General features: G+C 49.3%; 1 protein-coding gene across 5 annotated transcripts in view; it reads left to right on the top strand.

The window, feature by feature from the left end:
• Positions 1 to 16,110, top strand: part of ALDH1B1 (aldehyde dehydrogenase 1 family member B1) — a 240,710-nt gene extending 224,600 nt beyond the window's left edge. For 2 of the 5 annotated variants that reach the window (XM_019816209.3, XM_045042779.1), the window contains exon 3: positions 13,485 to 16,110. In XM_019816209.3, the coding sequence (XP_019671768.2) occupies positions 13,495 to 15,054 (1,560 nt within the window). In that variant the 5' untranslated portion in view covers positions 13,485 to 13,494 and the 3' untranslated portion in view covers positions 15,055 to 16,110. Of the gene's footprint in view, positions 1 to 10,489; positions 11,031 to 11,050; positions 11,426 to 12,842; positions 12,868 to 13,484 lie in introns of those variants that run through there. The other 3 variants (XM_003995651.4, XM_019816210.3, XM_045042778.1) reach the window with 3 other exon arrangements.
• Positions 16,111 to 21,806: the final 5,696 nt, after the last annotated feature.

The raw sequence follows: 21,806 nt of genomic DNA on the forward strand, positions 1-21,806 counted from the left end.
GCTAGAGGTTTCCGGCTCACACATGCCTTTGTTAAGGGGAGAAGGAACTTCACACCTAAGCCCTACCTAGTTCCTTTGGGAGGGTAAAAAAGACACTGATTTCCAGCATGTTCAAGTGAGGCCTGGTGAATTAGACATGCTGGGTTGAATCCACCATTCATTAGCTGGATGACCCTGAGCAGGTTATACAACTCCAACTTCTCAGCCCTGACTACACATTAGAATCACCCAGAATACTTCAAATCATATCCATGGCCAGGTCCCATCCCTGAAGACTCTGGTGATTCAGGTGGTCTGGGGGAGGGGGCTTGGGCATCAGTGTTTTTATTAAGCTCCCTGGTGATTCTGATGTGCAGCCAGGCTGATCAGCACGTCTCTAAATCTGTTCCTCCTTGGAGATAGAAATCAGAGTTTGGTCACCTATCTATCACATGGGTGTGATAAAGCTTGAGCGAGGTAATCCATGTAAAGTGCTCAGCACAGAGTAAGCCCTCAAGGACTATTAATGAGTATTATACTGCAATCCAGGCAGAGAAGTCATCTTTCAGTGCCCCCTACTCTATCCACTTTTAAAATGTTCAGGATAAATAGGAAGGTTCAGTAGATCACTAACATGGTGACATTTTCAGGTACACTTAAATCAAGCATTTGAAACTCCAGGGAGACACAAGACAGGGTCTAATCAGACATCTCTCCAGCTTCATGGGATTCCTGTGCCTCTCAAAGCAGAGGGTAAGCACCTGGTTCAGTGTCACCTAGGTGAGTATCTTGCTCCAGCATACCTTAAGGTTGCAAGCAACTACGCATTTACACATTCAGGAAGGGAAGAGCCTGACCAACAGACCAGGATTTTTTAAATCCTTCAAGTTTTATGACCAGGAGTTTGGTTCACTATGGACTCGAGGGCTCCCTGAAGGGGTGACCTTGAGTTTTCAAAAATAATCGCTTTTCCTCTTCTGTGCTCCTCAGTGCTCTTCAGATGGAGGCAGAAACAGTTTCCTAGCCCAAGAGAGCTTTGGAATGGAACTCAAGGCAACAAGCCCTGGGAGCTGGAATCAAGGCCACGAGCAGTGGCACACCCAGGTTGGGTGGGGCCTGAAGTCCATACATCTAGGGCAGGAGGGCGCTCTTAGCCACACCTTGCTGCTCTGTGAAGCAGAGAAATGGTGACACACACTAGAAGAGAATGATTAAACAAATTTGCAAACGTGGCTCGGTGAACAAACAACCCCACTCAGTACAGCAGCTCCTTTGTCCCCAGCAAAAGAGATGGCTTTGGTGGAATACAATCTGAGATTCAGGGCTCATGAACTGGAGGATGATTCTGCCCCCTCATTACCCTTCCTCTTTGGTTTTCTTTTTGTTTGAAAACAAGATTGAATCTTCTCTTCTTTTCCTTCTGGGTGTTGAGAGTTGGGAAGCCCTTTAAATAAACACGCCTATTAAAGGCATGGATCTGTCCCCAGCAGGCAGTAATTATACTTCCAAGGCCACCTATGTAGTGGCTTCAGGTTGTGAGGCAGAGACTTCGGGTCTATTTCACCATGCCCTGCCCTGCCAGGGTCTCTCTGCCTGGCCTAGGGCAAGTTGCTGTCCCAGCTCAGAATTCAGTCTCCTGTCCTGTACAATCAGGGTAACGATGCTCTTAGTTCATATTCGTCTCATCACGGTGATAAACCCCTTTGGCTCAAGTCCTAAATGACAGTGCAGGACTCATTTTCAGTTGAAAAGCGTTAGTACTGCCATCTAGGTGCTTGAATATGAAATGATCACCTGCCAGTTTGTAAGCGGCCAATGTCTGAGCCCTCAGGTGCCCATCTGTGTCTACTCTGGCCTCCTAGCTGTTGCCCGAGGACCCCCAAAACCTTCTTGTGATTCAGCATCCAAAGGAGACATGCCTGGCCCAGCGAGGGGGACACAAGGACCAGGCATAGAAGAATTACAGCAGGCTCTATGTTCACTCGTCAGTGCAACTTTCTGGCATTCAGGGCCTTGAATATCACGCCTAGGCTCCTCCATTGGCTCAGAACTCTTCAGTCTTGATACTGTCTCTCTGAGGAGCCTCTACCCACCTTTACACACCAGAGTGGGGTCTAGCTTGTGGACAAACTCAGACTGCTGGGAAGCCATTGCCCAGCGAGGGACCCCTGATCTGTCCATCCACCTTCCTTTCTAGGAGGTCATTTGGTCCAAAAAGTTGGCCCTGAGAGGACAGACCTGGCCAGCTGCCCTCCAGACCCTGTGAAGGACTCTCACCAGACCAGGTGGGGGCCACACTCCCTGGTTCCTGTCCCTGAGTCACTTCATGCCCCTTCTCATGCGCATTCCTAGACACCTCAGCCCAGAGGCAAAGCTGGGAAAGACGACTGAGCCACAGAGACCCCTAGAGCTGCCTCAGGGGTCCTGGAGGGTGGGGGTGTCCAGCAAACAGCTCATTTTCACATGGATTGACATTGGCCTTCTGTGTGAGATTTCATTTGGGTGTGTGATCTAGCCCAGTCCCCTCACTGTATGGACAACGAGGCCCAGAGGGCACACAATGAGGCAGGCAGCCTGGGATCCAGGCCTCTGGTCCCCAGCCTGGGGCTCTACCCACTATATCTCATGTCCTCTCTCCTCTGTGATTCCATCCTGCCCATCACTGCAGACACATTATTCTGTCCTGGGGAAGGAATGTCCCATGGTCCATAGTCCTTATGAATGGATGTGCTATGGGAAACACCCTTCTTATTCAAACCCTGGGGCAATTTCATCAACCTGCAGCTGCCACCTTAACCAGGATGCAGCCTATCTGAGAAGGTTGTTTAAAAACCACTCTAGATACCAGGTGAATAATAAATAAGACTGTGACATGTGTGGGTTCTTGTTACAGGTGATAGTCCAAGCCCCTCTACCCTCCAACCTCCATGGACTCCCTGAAGGATCTGGAGAAGTCCTTTTGCCTCTCTGGGCTTCAGTCTCCCCATCTGTGCAATGGCAACATTAGGGCAGAAGCTCTAAGGGCGCCCCTTGCTCCCTGCTCTGTCCCTGATTCTGTAAGGCCAGGGGCCGGATCAGCCATCATGGGAATCCTCTCAGGTGGGGAGCTTCTCCTCCCAGATGACCCACTGAGGCAGTCATGGCAGGATCTTTGGAACCAGAGAGGGGAGGTTCAACCCAGGTCAGTCACCTCCAGTAGCTTGCCTAGTGCTTAAGAGGGCAGCATTCAAAGTCAAGCTTTGCAATTCAGGTGCACCGATTCAGGGTCCTTATCTGTCAACCGAAGCTGATAACGCTTGTCTTCACAAGTTAGGAGGGTCTGTGGCAGAGCCTCAGTTATCCTCCAGTGTCTGTCTTCCCACAGAATCACAGAAATGGAATCTCCCCAAATGACCACCCAATATAAAGACTACATTTCCCAGCCTACCTGGTTGTACCATGTGACTATGTTCTGGCCAATGGGACAAAAGAGGAACGGTTTGGGGTAGCTTTGGGGACCCTGCTTCAAAAGCAGCGGACACACATGATTTGCCTTTTTGTCCACATCCCTCCCTCCATCATGCCACCTGAAATATGGATGTGGAAGCTGCTATTTTGAACCACAAAGATAATGCTTGCTGCTAAGGATGACTAAATGGTGAATTGGAAGGGATGTGTGTCCTTGAGGATCATTTGTCACCTCCCTGCACTGCTCACCTCCAGGCTTATTTTACTTATTTAGAGAAATCAACTCCCATTTTGTGTAAGCCACTGGTATTAGAGTCTCTGTTTCTCAGAGTTAAACCTAACCCTTACTCACTGCCATGGGATCTGATGAAATTGAATGGTTCTCATCTAACCAAGTCACCCTCCTGCTTTAAGGCCCTTCTGTGACTGCTCAGGATGACATTGAAACTCCTTAGCATGGCACTTAAGGCCCTTCTTAAGGCCCTTACCACTCCAGCCTTGGCTCTCTCACTGTACCCCACTTTACCCATCACAGCCCAGGCGCCAGCCAGCAGAAGCTACTCATAGCTCCCCATGCCACCCAGGCACCTCTCATTTCTGGTCTTTTGCACATGCAACTCTGTTCTCCAGAAATGCCATCTCTCCCCTGGCCCTTTTCAGCTTTCAGTATTCAGATCAGGTATTATTTCCTCCAGGAAGACTCCCAGGTCCTTCACAGGATTTATGGTGTTCCATTTCATTTCTTTTTGCTGTGTTGGCACCATGGAACTTCCTCATACTGTGTGAGAGAAACACACCAGTGTCCATGTCTGTCTGCCTCCCCAGTCTGAGGCCTCAAGACAGGGAGGCCTGTCTGGTTCATCTGTGCATGCCAGGGCCTCTGCAACAGGGTCATCCATAATAGGAGCTGGGTGAAGGGAGGAAAGATGGAAGGCAGATGCTTATTAGTGTGGAAATAGTCTTAGAAGCAGGAAGAACTGATGACTGGAGACAGAAGTGAAAGGCAAGGTCATACTGAGCAGAGACTCATCCCTGCTCCCCTGCTGTAGTCAGATATTCCTGGATCCAAGCGGCCCTCGTGCATTCATCGGCAAATCCGTACCAAGTGTCAAACGGTGGGGCAGTATCTCAGGCTTTCTCAGTCAGCACATGTGTAAAGATACACTTGGCCTCTGCCAAGACTTTGTACTTCAGTCATTGCCTCATCACTGCCCATAACCAGTAACGATAACAGAACAGGAAAGGCAACTGACAGTTGCACAAATAACGTGTGCGGGGCCAAAGTTTGTGGTCCAAGGACTCTGCTAACAATGAACGTTATTTAACAGCCTTATTGTAACTTTCTGGGGGCCTGATCCTGTAATGGCCATTTCGTGTATCTCATGGTTCCTCCTTCAACAACGGGGAAAACTGAGGCCAAGAGAAAGAAGTTGCTCAAGGTCACACAGAGGCTGGAGCAGAGACTGGGGCGCAAGCTCTGACACTCAGACCCATGCCCTTTGTGCCACTCATGCCCCATCCTGTGATTGCTGTCCCATAATTGTGCATTGAGATAAAGATATGGACCCACTGAGCCCAATTATGAGGGTCACAAAGGGACAGGTATATTACAGAGCCTTTGAACCAAGAGAACACCTTCTGTTGACTTGGTAACATAATCTTTTGGTACTTTTTTTTTTACTTTTTATTATGAACCAGTTTAAGTCTACACAGAAATAGAGTATAATGACCCCCCTGTGTCCACTAGCAGCTAGCTTAAGGAGTTATCAACACCTGCTGTTTGGGGTAACATAACTTGGAATTATCTCTCCCCCTAGGAAACTGGAGGAGGCACACACTACAACCAGAATAATCTTCTCAAATTGCAAACTGGATCATGTCTACTCGCCTCCTTCTTCCTCCAAACTCTAATAGAATTCTCTGCCCTAGAAATGAAGACAAAGCCAAGCTCCACTCCACCATGGACACCCTATCTCTGCACTTTATTTTAAGTTTATTTATTTATTTTGAGAGAGAGAAAGGGAGAGCAGGGGAGGGGCAGAGAGAGAGAGAGAGAGAGAGAGAGAGAGAGAGAGAGAGAATCCCAAGCAGGCTCCACACTGTCAGCTCAGAGCCTGATGCAGGTCTCAAACCTACGAACCATGAGATCATGACCTGAGTTGAAATCAAGAGTCAGCCGCTTAACTGACTGAGCCACGCAGGTGCCCCAAAGCCACTTTTATTTTGGGTTTTCTCTTACATCAGGAGTTCACAAATGTAACTTCATATTGGAATCAGTAGAGGAGCTTAAAAACAAAACAGACCAAAGCAACAATGAAAATCAGACAACCCAGTACCACACCAAGGGATTCTGACTGGGAATCAGAAGTGTTGCTCAGGCATCGGTGTTGTAAAAAGCTGTCCGTGATGCTACCACGCAGTCACAGGTTGAGAACCACTTGTTTAATGATACGTGTCTGAACTAGTTCTAACTGACATGGGGCTCAGCTCAGAAGTCATCTCCTGAGAAGTCCCAGGCAGGGGGATCTCAGGGCTCCCTCTTCTGCTTTCACAGAGCTAGGTGCTACTCTCTGCTGGAGGCAGGTGGTAGTGTATTGCATTAGTGTTGTTGGGTCAGGCTCCTCCCACTGTCCTCTGAGCTCCTCCAGGGTGGGACCACGTTAGATTTATCCACAGTGCCTGGCCCAGGGGTTAGAGTTCTTACCTGGGCCTCCAGAACCCTGTGGGGTCTGGCCCCTGCCCACACCTCCAGCCTCTTCCAGAGCTATTTACTCCTTCCCTCCTCCCGCTTGTCTTCTCCCAGTTCCTTAAGTGCACTTGACCCCTCCCATCTCAAGGCCTGTGCATAAGCCTGTCCCTTTCACCTGCCTCTTCATTTAGTCTGCCCCTGCTTGTCCTTCAGATCTCACCTTCCACCCTCTATTTGAAGCCCGGTCTTGGCACTAGCAGCATTGGTATCACCAGGCAACTTGTTAGAAATGCAAAATATAAGGCATTTATAGTTAACAGGATTTGTAAGGTCCCCAGAATACGGAGAATGCATTGATGGGCGGTTCTGACTCCAAAACATGATTGGGGTGGAGGCAGGAGAGGGTCCCTTTTTGGAACAAAGGAATGCTGTGTGAATGAAAGAAACAATGTCCCTTGCTCGTAATTATGGCATCTGCGTAGTGGAAGATGTTGACCACCAGGCCTGCTCATGCTCGGGTCAGAGGCCATGAGCTCAAATGCCTACAAGGGCTATAAATGAGTGAGTCAACATATTCATTTCCCTCACAAACCTCGTGTCTTAAAACAACAGAAACTTGCTATCTTACAGTTCTGGGAGCTCAGAAGTCAGAAATGGGTGTCACTGGGCTAAAATTGAGGTGTCGGCAGAGCTGTGTTCCTTCTGGAGACACTGGGGGAAAATTGTTCCCTTGCCTTTTCCAGCTACTTGTGTTCTTTGGCTTATGGCTGCCTGACTCCTTCCTCTGCCTCTGTCATCACATCTCCTGTGGTGTTGTTGACATTCCCATACCCCACTGATAAGGACCCTTGTGATGACATTGCACCCACCTATCTCATCTGGGATAATCTCTCTCCCTCAAGACCCTTAACTGCAGGTGCCATGCACTGCCATGTGCTTTGCTTCCCTGTCAGTGTTATTTGTGTGCTTGTGTGAGAGCCGGGATTTAGCGCGAACTCAGGTCACGCATCTCCTGTGTGTCCTTGGGCAAGTCCCTTTCCCTTTCTGGGTCTCAGTTTGTTCAACTATAAACTGAGGTGCAGAGGGAGGGAAAGAGGAAGGAAGTCAGGCAGGTGGAAGGGAAACAGAGTTTATGGTCAATACTCAGGGCACGTTTGGTTTGACAACATTGAGACTTCGGTCATGTTCACACAGAGTAAACTTCACAGGGTGTAGAGATTTACTCAGGGGAGGGGGGGGAAGGGTATATTTTGGTTTGCTTTTTTAATTTTTTTTAACGTTTTTGTTTATTTTTGAGACAGAGAGAGACAGAGCATGAATGGGGGAGGGTCAGAGAGAGGGAGACACAGAATCCGAAACAGGCTCCAGGCTCTGAGCTGTCAGCACAGAGCCCGACGCGGGGCTCGAACTCACGGACCGTGAGATCATGACCTGAGCCAAAGTCGGCCGCTTAACTGACTGAGCCACCCATGCGCCCCTATTCTGGTTTGCTTTTACATGCATTTTTATTTTTAAATTTTCATTCCCTGCAACTCCCTCACTGTCGTGACCCAGTCTTCCATCTCCGGTTCAAATGAAGAGAATGGAGGCACCTGTTATGCTCGGTGCAGAATAAATGCCCAGTGCAGCTCGCATGTCCTTTTGTTTGGAATCTATCTGATCTGTTCACTGTCTCAGAGCCAGGAATCTTCTCTAGTAACTTCCTAGACATATAAGGCTCCAAAACACCAAAGGATAGAAATAGCTTCTCTTCCCCCACCAGACCAGTGTAAACACATCCCTGAGTGACATTCCTTGCTGACAATGACCTGGCTGTGGCTTGTGTTATCTCACTATTTCTCCTTCAATCCTTTTAGTACAAACACTCACAGTGGCTCCAGGCCCAACATCCATTATAGAGGCCTAGATCTTTTTTGCCAATTAAAAAGCTGAATCCAAAACATTCTTGAACAATAGTCAACTCTCTGCAAGAATAATTTATGCACTTTACCCTGAGCCATGACACATTTATCCTTTTCTCCAAACTGTAAATGTCAGACATTGTGGAAGGTTTTTATTTTTTAATTTTTTGGCTGCATTTACAAATAACTTGCAACAGGACTACTTTTGTGAATTCTGGTGAAAGCCACAGCTTATGAAATGTCAAGGGGGGGGCGAGCTGAATGGAATCTAGATGCAAACAAAGCATTCACTGGATTAGTCCCTTTCTGAAAACCATCCATGGTAGAGTCGTAGACTCCCCAAAGACCACTTAGATCGGTGCTTCCCAGATAGAGTTGCATGTCAGGAGCATATGGAGAACTTAAAAAAAAAAATTCCTAGGTCTCAGTCAACATCTAATAATTTAGAATCTCTGAAGGTAAAATCCAGGAGATTGTGGTGTTTTGTTTTGTTTTGTTTTGTTTTGTTTTGTTTTGTTTTGTTTTGTTTTTGACACTTTTCAGGCAATTCTGATGCACAGCTAAGTTTGGAAGCCAGTTGTCTTATTTAGTCCTTATTTGGTACTCCTCTCCACAGGATTTTGCCAAATGGTTGTCTATCCCTCCTTGTACTCCTCCAGTGATGGGGCGGGGGGCGGGGGGGGCGCTCATTGGCTTTCAAAGCAGACCCTCCTATCCCTCCTTAGCCAGCACTGGTTTGTGAGAAAGTACTTCCTCTGCCCCCTGTAACTTCCCCTCACACTGATCTGGCTCTGCCTTCTAGGACCCTGCAGATGTCTGCTTGTGTCCTTTGGAAATTTGGAGGACAAAAACTTGTCCTGTGAGTTCCAAGGGGTGGATACCCCAGTTTTTTAGCTGTTCCTCACAGGACACAGACTTCAGCCGGTCTCTGTGGGGCCACTTCCTATCTGCCAGCTGGCCTCTGGCCACAGCTTTCCAAACTGTCATGAAAACTGATACTCCCTTTGTTATGGACTCACTACCTCTACCAATGAGGCTGTTAACTGACCAAATAATCATTGAATCAGCCCATCATGGAGTGCCAAGCACCCAAGACGTGCTGGGTTGGCCATGTGCTGTGGGAGAGCAGAAGGGGCTTAGGCAGGGGCTCCACACTTCCGGGGAGAACCAAAGCAGGACATGAACAGAGCTGTGGCAAGACACAAGGTTCACTGCTTTAGTGAAGAACTACATTTTGCAGCAAGGGCTGTAAACATCCTAAGAATGACATGGTAACAGAAGATTCCATAGAGATGTAGCTTAAGAAAAAATTATATGAATCAGTCAGGGTCGAACAGGAAAATGTGAGTGCTAAATATGTGCAGAGGTAGGGATTTAATATGGAGAATCAGGTGCTGATAGAATTGTTGGAAGGGCTGGAGGGAGAAGCAGGGAGAACTAGTCCTTCAGGACAGATTCCCAGAACAAAGAAAGACATGGCTCACCAGTCTCTTTACTGTCTGAGGCCACCTCGGGTGCTATTAGGTCCAGACACACCCCTGCAGCCGTGATTCAAAGAGCAGGTAGTAGGAGTCTAGAAGCCACAGCCACAGCCCCCACCCCATACCCAGGAGGAACAGCAATGCAAACTCTTCACAACCTGCCTTCACAATCTCCTGCCTCCAAAGGGGCAGGAAAATAGCCTCCAACTTCCACAGCTGCCAGGGGTACTGCTATTTGGAAGCAGCCAGTTCACTCCAGAACTCTAGCTGCAAACAAGGCTACAAGAGCTTGTAGCTTCCCACTCTCTCCAACCAGAAGGAAGGCACAGTGGAGGTGGAGCGAGTCAGAGATGTGTGCTTAGCACGCTTTAAGAACAACAAAACGGACACAATCTATGTGTCCATCAGCAGTCTACCCTACCATGGAATTAGGTGCCCACTTTGGACAGGGTGATGTTGCTTTTTAATTAATGTGACATGGAAAAGGTTCATAATAAATCACTAAGTGAAAAAAAAAAAAAAGAAAAGAAAGAAAAAGAGAAAAAAGCAGGCAGCAAAATAGAGGTCACCATAAGATTTCCTTTTTATTAAGTGGATTTTTGAAAAATACGGAGGAAAAAATATGGACAAGATAAATGGCAACTTTTGGTTGAAAGGATTGAAGTTATTTTTTTTTCCTAGAGATCAAAACTAGAACTTCATAACGATGTAAGCTGAATACATAAGTCAAAATAATCATAAATATATATGTACCTAATATATGAAGCAGAGACTGATGGAATTAAAAGAAGAAATAGATCCACAATCATCACAGATTTTAACATTTTTCTCAGAAATTGATAGAAAAACTGCATTGAAGGTATTTTAAAATATTCTTTCATCCTTTTCTGTGTTTTCCAAGCTTTTCTACATTGTGCCTATATTCTTTTTGTCCTAGGGCAAAAAACAAACAAACAAACAAAAAAAGATGCATTTTTAAAATGCACCCAAATAAAATCTTAAAGGTACAGGGAAGAAGAGCGGCGAAGGTGGAAGACAAGGGATGCACAGAAGAGGTTAAGCAGAGGCTCGAGGATGAGGACCTAATTAGGTGTCCCTTGCGGGAGAATATGCAAAATGTAACCGGAGTGATCACTGTGATTTGGGAAAGGCCTGCCCCGTTCTGGGTCTTTGTTTCCGCTTCTAAAGGAGCGCTTTAGGACCGCACCATTGAGCCGCTAAGCGACGAGGGCGTTCTTGCTTGCCGTGAGACTCGGGGGTGGGGAAGGCGGTGGCTGGGTTACCCGGGAAGTGGGGAGCGCTGCCCTCCCCTATCCCCGGCCTTTCCAGCCCCGACCCGCCCACGCCTAGAGGGAGGAGCGGCCTTGGCCCCGGGCCGCAGATAGGCGCTCCCTGGGACGCAGGCGGAGCCTCGCGGCTTGGGGTAGAGGCCGAGCAGCTGCGCAGAAGAGGGACCGGCGTTGGGCTAGCGGCGGGAGGCTGGGCTAGACCTGGAAGAGCTTGAAGCTGCACCTGGACCCGAGCCTGCCGCAGGTAATTAGCGCCCTTCTCCCTGGATCCCGAGGGCAGGCTGCAGCTTCCAAGCTTGTGCCTGCACCCGGGGCACGGAGTGATTCCTATTGGGGTCCGGAGGACTTAGATCCCAGCAAACCTTGCCCGCCTTAGCTAGAAATCATAGCTCACGCCCATCCAGCGCACTCCAGCCTAGAGCCTCTGACCGGAGCCAGGAGGCTGTGACCCGCGCCCCCTGCCCGCAGAAGGTGAAGTTGGTGCCACGTGCTGGGTGATCCAGAAGGGCGGCCGGCCCTTGGCACAGTGGGCACTAATACCAGGAACTGTAAGAAATTGCCCACAGTCAGAGGAAACACAAAGCTGAGACTATGGGAATCCTGGCTGAGACTCCTATTCTTACTTGCTGTGTGCCCTTGGTGAGTCCCTTAGCCTCTCTGATCCCCAGCCGTCTTCCAGAACGGGGGTCATCATCTGCCCAGATCACCCCGGGGGTTGCTGGGAGTCTCAGTGACTTACTGCTAAGAAAATGACTTGCAGGGGCGCCTGGGTGGCTCAGTCGGTTAGGCGTCTGACTTCGGCTCAGGTCATGATCTCGCAGTCCGTGGGTTCGAGCCCCATGTCGGGCTCTGTGCTGACAGCTCAGAGCCTGGAGCCTGTTTCAGATCCTGCGTCTCCCTCTTTCTCTGACCCTCCCCTGTTCATGCTCTCTCTCTCTCTGTCTCAAAAATAAATAAATGTTAAAAAAAAAAAAAAAGAAAAGAAAATGACTTGCAAACTGCAAAGTGTGCTGTGCTGTGAGCAGTGATCTTACTATATGCAAGTGGAAGCTCTAAGCACAGACCCTATTTATTTAAGCCCCTAGAGGAGGAACAGCCTTGGCTTAGCATGAAAGACTTGCCAGCCTTGGCCTATGACTATCTCTCTCACCTGGTTAGCCCCTCCACTCCCCCACCCCTGGGTTGTTACCCCTCCCCTGGGATCCCTCCCTCCTCAGACCCAGGTCTGTTGGACCCAAAGTTTCTTGTGTCTCAACACGGCACAGAGCTCTGAACAGGTTGGAACCTGAGTGTATCCCTTATAGGTCTGCTGGCTCAACCACCCTCCAAGGGAGGGCTCTGATTTATATGAAGCTGGGGGACCTGGCTGGGGCTTTGCTTTCCAGGATTCCCAGTGGCAGAGGGTGAGCCATACAGGGATGGGGAGTGGGGGTGGAGAAGGCAGGTGCAATTCCTTTTGGCTGCTGGGTGGGTCAAGACCCAAGTGAAACAGAGAAGGTGAAGGGATTGATGTCCTGGCTAAAGAGTAACTGTTTCAATGAATCTGTAAGTTTTATACCCCATTTAAATTTCATTGAGTAAATTTTATATACTGTCTTAATTTTATAGTTGGTTTAAAAAGTGTTTTTTTTTTACATTTATTTATTTTGAGAGAGAGAGAGAGAGTGAGAGCAAGCAGGAAGAGGGGAGGGGCAGAGAGGGAATCCCAAGCAGGCTCTGTGCTGTCAGTGCAGAGCCCCATGAGGGGCTCAAACTCACGAACTGTGAGATCATGGCCTGAACCGAAATCAAGAGTCGATGCTTAACCGATGGAGCCACCCAAGTGCCCCTTTAGTTGTTTTAATAAAGTCTGCCCTGTTTTCAGAGTTGTAGGCAAGAATAAACAGGCCCTTCTTCCCAGCTGCTACCAGACTTGCTGCACTCCTGGGAAATTGAGACCTTTGCCCTGGGTCTGGCTGGGCCAGTGTCTGAGGCCAGCTCTGATATACTGGGGTGGAGGCTTACCATGCTTTTTATGTGCACAGCTCTGTTCAGTGTAGCCCCGTGAGGCCTTTCACATAAGAGGAAACTGAGGCACAGAGGTAAAGTAAAGCAAGCCCCTGTTTCAGAGGTAACTGTCTGTCAGTCCCTTGGTTTCTACCCATTATTAGGTCAAATTGTGAACAGTCTTTGTGGAAATTTTGATGTATATCACTGAATAACTAGCTGTTGGGCAGCTGCTCTGTAGCAGTCATTCTTCGAGGTATCAGGGACACAGCAAAGCAGAGGAAAAAAATGTCGGCCCTCTCGGAGCTGATGTTTTATTGGGGAGAGTCAGACAATAAACACGTGAGTGTGTAAATATACTATTTGGTGTGTCAGATGGGGAGAAATAAGGCACGGGGTAGGGGACAGAGTGCTGGAGGTGAGAAAAGTTGCACTTTTGTAAATTTTACAAAGGGCAGTCAGGGGAGGCCTTGCTGAGCAGGTGACATTTGACCCAAGACCCAGAAGAGGTGAGGGAGTGAGCTGGGGGAAAGATGGGACATGAAGGAGATGGGCCAGAGTTCTTTAGGGCCTTTGTACCCCTTACAATCCATATTTTTAGAAGTGACACCCCTTTATGCTAGCATCTTGGAACATCTTAGCTGGTGGGCCTTTGGGGGACCACTTTGTCCCCTGTCATCCGTTCACTCTGGTTCCCCCTGTCCCCCTCCAGAGTCGTGAGCATGCTGCGCTTCCTGGTGCCTGTGCCCCGACTGCTCTGCCTCTATGGCAGGACTGCCCCATACTCTTCGGCAGCCGCCCTCCCCAGCCCCATCCTGAATCCAGACATCCGCTACAACCAGCTGTTCATCAACAATGAGTGGCAAGATGCAGCCAGCAAGAAGACCTTCCCAACAGTGAACCCCACCACAGGAGAGGTCATTGGCCACGTGGCTGAAGGGGACCGGGCTGATGTGGATCGGGCTGTGAAAGCAGCCCGTGAGGCCTTCCGCCTGGGGTCTCCGTGGCGCCGGATGGATGCTTCAGAGCGGGGCCGGCTGCTGAACCGCCTGGCTGACCTTGTGGAGCGGGATCGTGTCTACCTGGCCTCACTGGAGACCTTGGACAACGGGAAGCCTTTCCAGGAGTCTTATGTCTTGGACCTGGATGAGGTCATCAAAGTATACCGGTACTTTGCCGGCTGGGCCGACAAGTGGCACGGCAAGACCATCCCTATGGATGGCGAGCATTTCTGCTTCACCCGGCATGAGCCTGTTGGTGTCTGTGGCCAGATAATCCCATGGAACTTCCCCTTGGTCATGCAGGGCTGGAAGCTTGCCCCAGCGCTTGCCACAGGCAACACTGTGGTCATGAAGGTGGCAGAGCAGACCCCCCTTTCTGCCCTGTATTTGGCCTCCCTCATTAAAGAGGCGGGCTTTCCCCCTGGGGTGGTGAACATCATCACTGGCTATGGCCCGACGGCAGGAGCGGCCATCGCCCAGCACATGGATATTGACAAAGTTGCCTTCACCGGCTCCACTGAGGTGGGCCACCTGATCCAGAAGGCGGCTGGCGATTCCAACCTGAAGAGAGTCACCCTGGAGCTGGGCGGGAAGAGCCCCAGCATCGTGTTGGCCGACGCTGACCTGGGCCATGCTGTGGAGCAGTGCCACGAAGCCCTATTCTTCAACATGGGCCAGTGCTGCTGTGCAGGCTCCCGGACCTTCGTCGAAGAATCCATCTATGATGAGTTTCTCGAGAGAACCGTGGAGAAGGCTAAGCAGAGAAGAGTCGGGAACCCCTTTGAACTGGACACTCAGCAGGGGCCCCAGGTGGACAAGGAGCAATTCGAACGAATCCTGAGCTATATCCGGCTTGGCCAGAAGGAGGGGGCAAAACTTCTCTGCGGTGGGGAGCGTTTGGGGGAGCGTGGTTTCTTCATCAAGCCCACGGTCTTTGGTGGTGTGCAGGATGACATGAGGATCGCCAGAGAGGAGATCTTTGGGCCTGTGCAGCCCCTGTTTAAATTCAAGAAGATGGAGGAGGTGATCGAGAGGGCCAACAATACCAGATATGGCTTGGCTGCCGCCGTGTTCACTCGGGACCTGGACAAAGCCATGTACTTCACACAGGCACTCCAGGCTGGCACAGTGTGGGTAAACACCTACAACATTGTCACCTGCCACACGCCATTTGGAGGGTTTAAGGAATCTGGCAATGGGAGGGAGCTGGGGGAGGATGGGCTAAAGGCCTACACCGAGGTCAAGACAGTTACCATCAAGATTCCTCAGAAGAACTCATAAGAATGGCCACCACAGAGACCCTCCTCCAGTCCAGGAATTCCATAATCACCTAGACCAGCAGTTGCCAAATCATTTTTTAGCCCTAGCCCCCACTTTATTTGTCCCAAATGAACTCTTTGAGGGAAGCTCACCAAATAAAGCAATTGAAATGAGAGCTGCTCTAGTTAAAGCAGGGTTGGGGACTGGGCTCAAAGTTCTACCCACCTGCCCTTTGGTCCCAGCCCCCTTGGTGGCCCTGAGTTACTTCCATGAAATCTTGGGAGTCTAGAAAATACATTGAAGACCACCTGGACAGTGGCTTTCAGTTCTTCCTTCTGATCCAAGAACTTCCCAGTGGATTAACCTGATGGCTAGGCGTTAACCTGATGGGAAGGCGTTAGGAGTTTCGAACTAGGTGGATGCCAAATCTTGGCCCCATTTTTCAGTGACTTAACCTAAAAATTAAGGATGCTTTTCCTTTTTAAATTACCAGTTATCAGGCTGTTTCGCTTGCTTACCCTACATTTTGTTACTGATTTTTCTTCATTTGAGGGAAGGAGTGGACAAAGAAGGCATTTATATAACCATTCCTTTAAAGTAAACAACCCAAGTGTCCATCAGTTAGTGAGTGAGTGGATAAGTGAAATGTTTCCATGGGATATTCCTTGCACTACTCAGCCATAAAAGGAATGAAGTACTGACACATTCTACATGGATGGACCTTGAAAACATTAGGCTGAGTGGAAGAAGCCAGACATATAAGGCCACATATTGTATGATTCCATTTATAGGAGATGTCCAGAATAGGCAAATCCAGAGACCCAAAGTAAATCCGTGGTTGCCGGGTATTGGGGGAGGAGAGAAGGGGGAGTAACTGCCAATGGGTATAGGATTTCTTTTTGGGAAGTTTTGAAGGGTTCTGAAGTTGGATAGTAGTGAGAGTTGTTCAGCTTTGTGAACATACTAAAAAGTGCTGAATTGCACAGCGATTCACATAAAAGGATGAATTTTATGATATGTGAATTAATTTCAATTAAAAATTAAATAAAAATACTCATAATTCCATTTGCAAATGAACTTTGGGTCAATATTCTGTTACAACTGAAAATTTTAGAGTTGTGAGGATAGAAGGGACCCAGTTGGGCATCCAGTCAACCCCCAGCCAGGTACAAAAGTCCCCTCCCCAATATTTCTAGTTGCATTTTTGTTTTCTCTTGGCTGAGTGACAAAGTGCAACTTGAAGGCCCATAGAGAAAAGCCCTGCCTCCTGCCTAGAGCAAGTTCATTTAGGTTCCCATTTCAGGGCTTCCACATTGTCGCCCAGCCTCTACCCAAACACACTGCCCCTCCAGCAAAGCCCAGCATCAGGGCCATTCTGACAGACTAGGGGTTTCCAGACTTTCACACCTCAGAGTTCAATGTATTTATTGTTAGTCTTCTGACCTCATTCCTCATCTGAAGGGAGAAATTCCAAGTCAGCCAGATCAGCCATGCTGATCCTCTCTCTCCTCGTCTTCCATCTTTCTAGACCTCACGAGTCCCCATAATTCCCGGTCCACTCAGTCTTGGAAATGCACAGCGTTGGTTGTCATCTCTAATGTCCTGTTATCTCACCGAGGCATCGAGGTGATTTGTCACGTGTCTTCGGGAGTGGGCCAGAAACTGCTTCCTGAGGCCCAAACAGACCCCTCTTCTCCCCTTCCTAGGGCCTACTTTCTGCACCATTTGTCTAAGGCTGGGGTGACCCTGACTGCCCTTGCAATGCACACCTTTTACCTATTTCTCGTGGAGGCCATTGGTGGGGGGAGGTGGGAGGGAGCGGGTGGCTGGGTGGGTGGGGGTCTCTAATGACTAACAAGTAGCATCCTAATGTTTTCAGCCTGGTTCCTCATTTGTTCTCTACTTCTAAACCAAGAGGGACTGTCAGAAGGTGTCCCAGTGTGGGTGGGACTGTGAAAAGACAATCTAATAGGTCTCACTTCCGATCCCTGAAATTCTGAGACTGAGGAGTCAGGTCAGATTCCTAGTCAGCCGAGCCACCAAGGCCTCTCTGTCCTCTGTCATTGCTCTGGTTGTGGGAGGTGTGAGCAGGAGCCTGACCTGGACAGCGTTAAGGGCAGGATTTCACTTGGTCCTAGATGTTGCAATTCTGGGCCACCACTCATTCAACAAATTTGCACCAAGCACCTCCTCTGTGGAGCACAATCTCTGCCAGTCGTCTTCACACGCCACCAAAGCCTCACAATCTCGTAAAGTAGGCAGTGGGCTGACCCCTTTTTAGATGAGGAAGTGGGAACTGAGAGGTTTAGCCTGCAGCTCATTGGGACTCATTTTCTCAGGCATACACCAGGGGCCAGAAAGGGGGCCAGTGTCTAACCACACCTTGAAACCTCAAGAGCCCATAGCAATGCTGTTGAACAAGATCAAACACCCTGCTTCTCTGCTGGATCCACCAAGGCTACCTACCCTTGATCAGATCCCGGATCCCAGATCCCAGGCCTTTTACAGAAGTATAGTTTGGGTTGACTCTATTCTGGGTGTGAGGCTGACCTCTGGTGGTCACCTTGTTAGTTAATTTGCTTGGATCATTCATTCTTTGGGGGGGAAAAACAGGCTCAGGTGCCAGTTCTAGGCAGGTTGTGGGGAAAGAGAGTTGAATGAGGCAGTCCTGACCCTGCAGGAGCTCACAGTGTGGCAGGGAGACTATTCCCAAATGAGATGAAAGTTCTGTGGTAAGTAGAAGCACAGAGGCCATGAGGTCACAGAAAGAAAGAAAGAACATTAGGCCGACACAATATTTATAAGGCACCTATAGTAACATGTATGGACTCATGGAATGCTTCTAACCACCCACAAGGTACTTATTATTAGCATTCCACTTGCTAAATAAATGTGGAGGCCCAGAGGTGTTCAGCTATTAAGTGGAGCCAGGATTCAAACTCAGGTGTCCTGACTCTACTGCACCCCACTCGGCCCAAGGGAGAGGCCCAAGGGAGGGGCAGGGGATCTGCTGGATGAAAAGGAGGTAACCAGGCAGACACAGGAAGCATGTTTCTGGGAGAAGGGCCTGGGGTTTGTGAGAGAGCATGGAGGGTGTGAGGAATGGTGTGTGGAAAGGACAAGCCTGGGAAGAAAGGCCTGAGAGGAGGCAGGGGCTGGATTATGAAGGGCTGTAGGCCCAACAAGGAAGTTCACATGCTGTCCAGCAGTGGGAAGCTATGAGGGCTTCCCAAGGAAAGTGATAGGATCATATTGTAGTTTCTAAAGCTGGTTATGCTTCAGTGGGAGGATGGGTTGGGGGGTCGGCCTTGAGCTGATGCCACTGCCAAAGTGATGCCGACCTGAGCCAGGTGTGAGGACGGGTGGCAGATCCTGGCAGCCCACAGGTGGGCTTTCAGGTGTGGTGACAGATTGCGGCAAAAGGAGAGTGAAGTTACGGTGACCCATTCTCCCGGCTGGGGACCAAGTGGCAGTAGTGCTAGCATTATGAAAGGGAACCTAGCTGGAGGAGCAGATTTGGGGATAAGGTGCTGAGTTCACTTATTTGCTCGTTTATTCAACACATTGTATTCAGTGCTGACCATGTGCTAGGAACTATTATTCCAGGTGCTGGGGACACAGTAGGGAGCTAAATACCAGTCCTGGACCTTTTCCCTGATGGGGGAGGCTGACCACAAGTAAAATAAGTGAAACAGTCTGTCAGATGGATAAGAGAAAAGTCTAGCTGGGAAGGAGAATAGGGAACGTGGGTAGGGTGGGGTTGGAATTATAGTTTTCAATAAGGTGCTCAGAGATGGTTTCACTGAAGAGATGACAAAGGACTACAAGAGTTATGGAAATGGCAGGTGCAAAGGCCCTGAGGCTGGATGGAGCACATCTTGGGGGCTCAGAGAACACAAAGGCTGGAAGCAAGGAGCCAGAGTGGAGCAAGCAAAGGCTAGAGATGGAGATAGAGAAGTAGAGGGTCTTGGGGTAAGGGCAATTAGAGCCTTGAAGGTCACTGTGCCAATTGGGGCCTTTACTCTGCATGATGAAGGAGCCATCAGAGGTTTTTGAACAGAGCAGGGACATGATCTGACATGTTTTAAAAGGATCACGGGAGCTGCCATGTTGACAACAGATTGCTGGGAGAAGAAGGATAGCTTGATCCTGATAATGCCAACATCGGTGAGTGAAGAATGAGAATTCCATAAAGGGCACTAAGGAGAAGCAGCTGAGAACCATGAGGAAAAGACCTGAGAGGCAGGAGTCAAGAAGCCAAGGAAGGAGCGAGTTTGCAAAGGGAGGGAGCCCTCGGCAGAGTCAAGTGCTTCCAAGAGGTCAGTTAAGAGGACAGAGAAGTGTGCCCTGGCTGAAGCCTCAGGGTTCCCTCGAGACTTGGTAAGAGCAGTTTGTGCAGAAGGGTAGGGGTCGAAGCCAGACTACTGTGGATTGGGAGCACCACTTAATCCCCTCAAACCCCCGGGATCTATACATTAATCCTAGAATTGGAGGACCTTGGGAGGAAAGCAAGGAGGCACATTATGAGGGCCTTGGAGAGGCCCCGGACTCCCCACTCACTTAGGTAGAGGGGTGGACCAAGTAACCCATCCAAGGCCATGGGGCTCCGTGGTGCCAGAGCATGGCCTGAAGTACAGATTCCTGGCCCCCAGCCACATACTCTTCCCACGTGTCCCAGCCTAACTTTAGTACCACAATAAACGCCAAGTTTGAGGGGGTCAACGCAACAACCGTTTATTTCTTACTTAATCTTGGTTAAGCAATTAACCAGTGGTTAACGAGTGGTTAATGAATAACGATGGTTAATTTCTTGTAATAATCTAATGCAGGTGTCCAGTTAATTGGCACTTATCTCCCACATGGAGATTCAGAGGCACAGATTCCTTCCATCTTGTGGCTCCACTGTCAGCAATGGTTCTTAACCATTTATGTTATGTATTCTTCTGAAAAGCCAATGAAAGCTACTAGAAAAAACTGCGCCCATGCCCATCCACATGAAATTCTGAACACTTTTGGGGCGCCTGGGTGGCTCAGTCAGTTGAGTGCCTAACTTCGACTCAGGTCACAATCTCCCGATTCATGAGTTTGAGCCCCACGTCAGGCTTTGTGCTGACACGCCAAGCCTGCTTTGGATTCTCTGTCTCCCTCTCTCTCTGCCCCTCCCATACTCACGCTCTCTCTCTCTCTCTCTCTGTCCCTCCCTCTCTCTCAAAAATAAATAAACATTAAAAAAATTGTTTTTAAACTTCTGCACACTTTCACGGGGCTCACAGACCCATGAATCCATCTACAGAATCCCTAGGGGTCTACAGACCCAAATGAAAACCCCCACGTGGGGCCTCAGAGACCTCCGTGTCAGCTGGTAGATGGGGACAAAAGTGTGGAGAGGGCCCACCTACTTCTTTAAAGCCCTGGACTCGGCATGGAACACATCGCTTCCATTCAGTCCACTGGCCCAAATGACCTGACCCAACCAAGGTGCCGGAGGAGGCTGGGAAATGTAGTTACAAGGACATTTTGACACTGGGGAGAGGTCCCCAGTTTTCAGCAGATAGCTCATCCCAGCTCTAACACACATGACACCTCCATGCGGGTGTGCGTGATGTTCCTCACAGAGATATTTTTAGAGTTTAACCCTCTCATGGGCCATTTGCGCCCCACCTTCCAGTTTTGCTTATGTTATTCCTTCCTACTTTCTTTCCTATCCAAACCCAGCCCATTTTCTCAGACCCCTACTGAGGGCCCATCTCCTCCAGGATGCTTTCTCTGACCATCTTAATCAGCCATCTCTGGCCCCTTTGAGCTCATAAGGCCCACCCTTCATTTAGTTTTGTTCTGTGCCAGCTGTTTTTTGCCAGCGTATAATGAAATGGGTCTCACTTTTTGTCCCACTGGATGGTGTCTTCCACAAGCCCCCCCAGCATGTCTGACCTGTCTCCCTGTGCCCCTGCCACCTGGCACCCAGCCCTCAGCATCCCCTCCAGAGTGGACCGAGCATGTCCACTCACTCACGCAGGCTCGGGGCAGCAGGACCGACCAGGAATTACAGGCTCTGAAAGCGGAGGAAGTGACCCAGACCTACAGACTGTGGTGCAGCTTGACCTTGCTTCTGAGTCTTCAACTCCAAAGCTAATGCCCATTCTACCTGAGGGACAACTATGGCACCTCCAGCAGCTGGTGGCTTGGTGCCACCAGCGACTCGGGGGGGCTGTGAGTGGCAGCAGACCCTCAGCACCGAGCAAGGTTGGTGGTCTGCAAATGTGTGTGGTGGGTGGGTTTATGAGTGGAGGGAAGAGAAGCTTCTGCACACCATCCCCACCCCCCCCCCAATGATTTTTCCTCTTCCCTCGACAACCAGCCACTGCCCTGAGGGAGATTTAGGCATGAGGAAGACAGCCATAGTGAAAGGAGACAGATTGCTCTGCCTCCTGGCTGCCCCTGATGTACTTGCACCTGGACTCAGAGGGAGCCCTGACTGTAAAGTCCACACTCCAGGAGACAAAGTCAGTCCCACCAAGCCAAGCATGGGCAATCACTGCTATCTGCTCTGTCCTGGGTGACAGGCTCCCACGTTCTGAATTCATTATTCAGCTACAGACGCCAGGCCACTTTCGCTTCCTTTCATTAATTAAAATATCATATAATAATCATTCTCTGATTTAACGTTCAGGAGGCCCTGGCAAAGGCTGGGAATGAGGAAATTCATTAGAGGGGACTGTTCACTGTCGATTGATTTGCTCGTTCTTATTAATTTTTCTTGTGTCATCCATCCT

Source organism: Felis catus, chromosome D4 (genome assembly GCF_018350175.1).
Source record: "Felis catus isolate Fca126 chromosome D4, F.catus_Fca126_mat1.0, whole genome shotgun sequence".
In the NCBI taxonomy this organism is placed as follows: Eukaryota; Metazoa; Chordata; class Mammalia; order Carnivora; family Felidae; genus Felis; species Felis catus.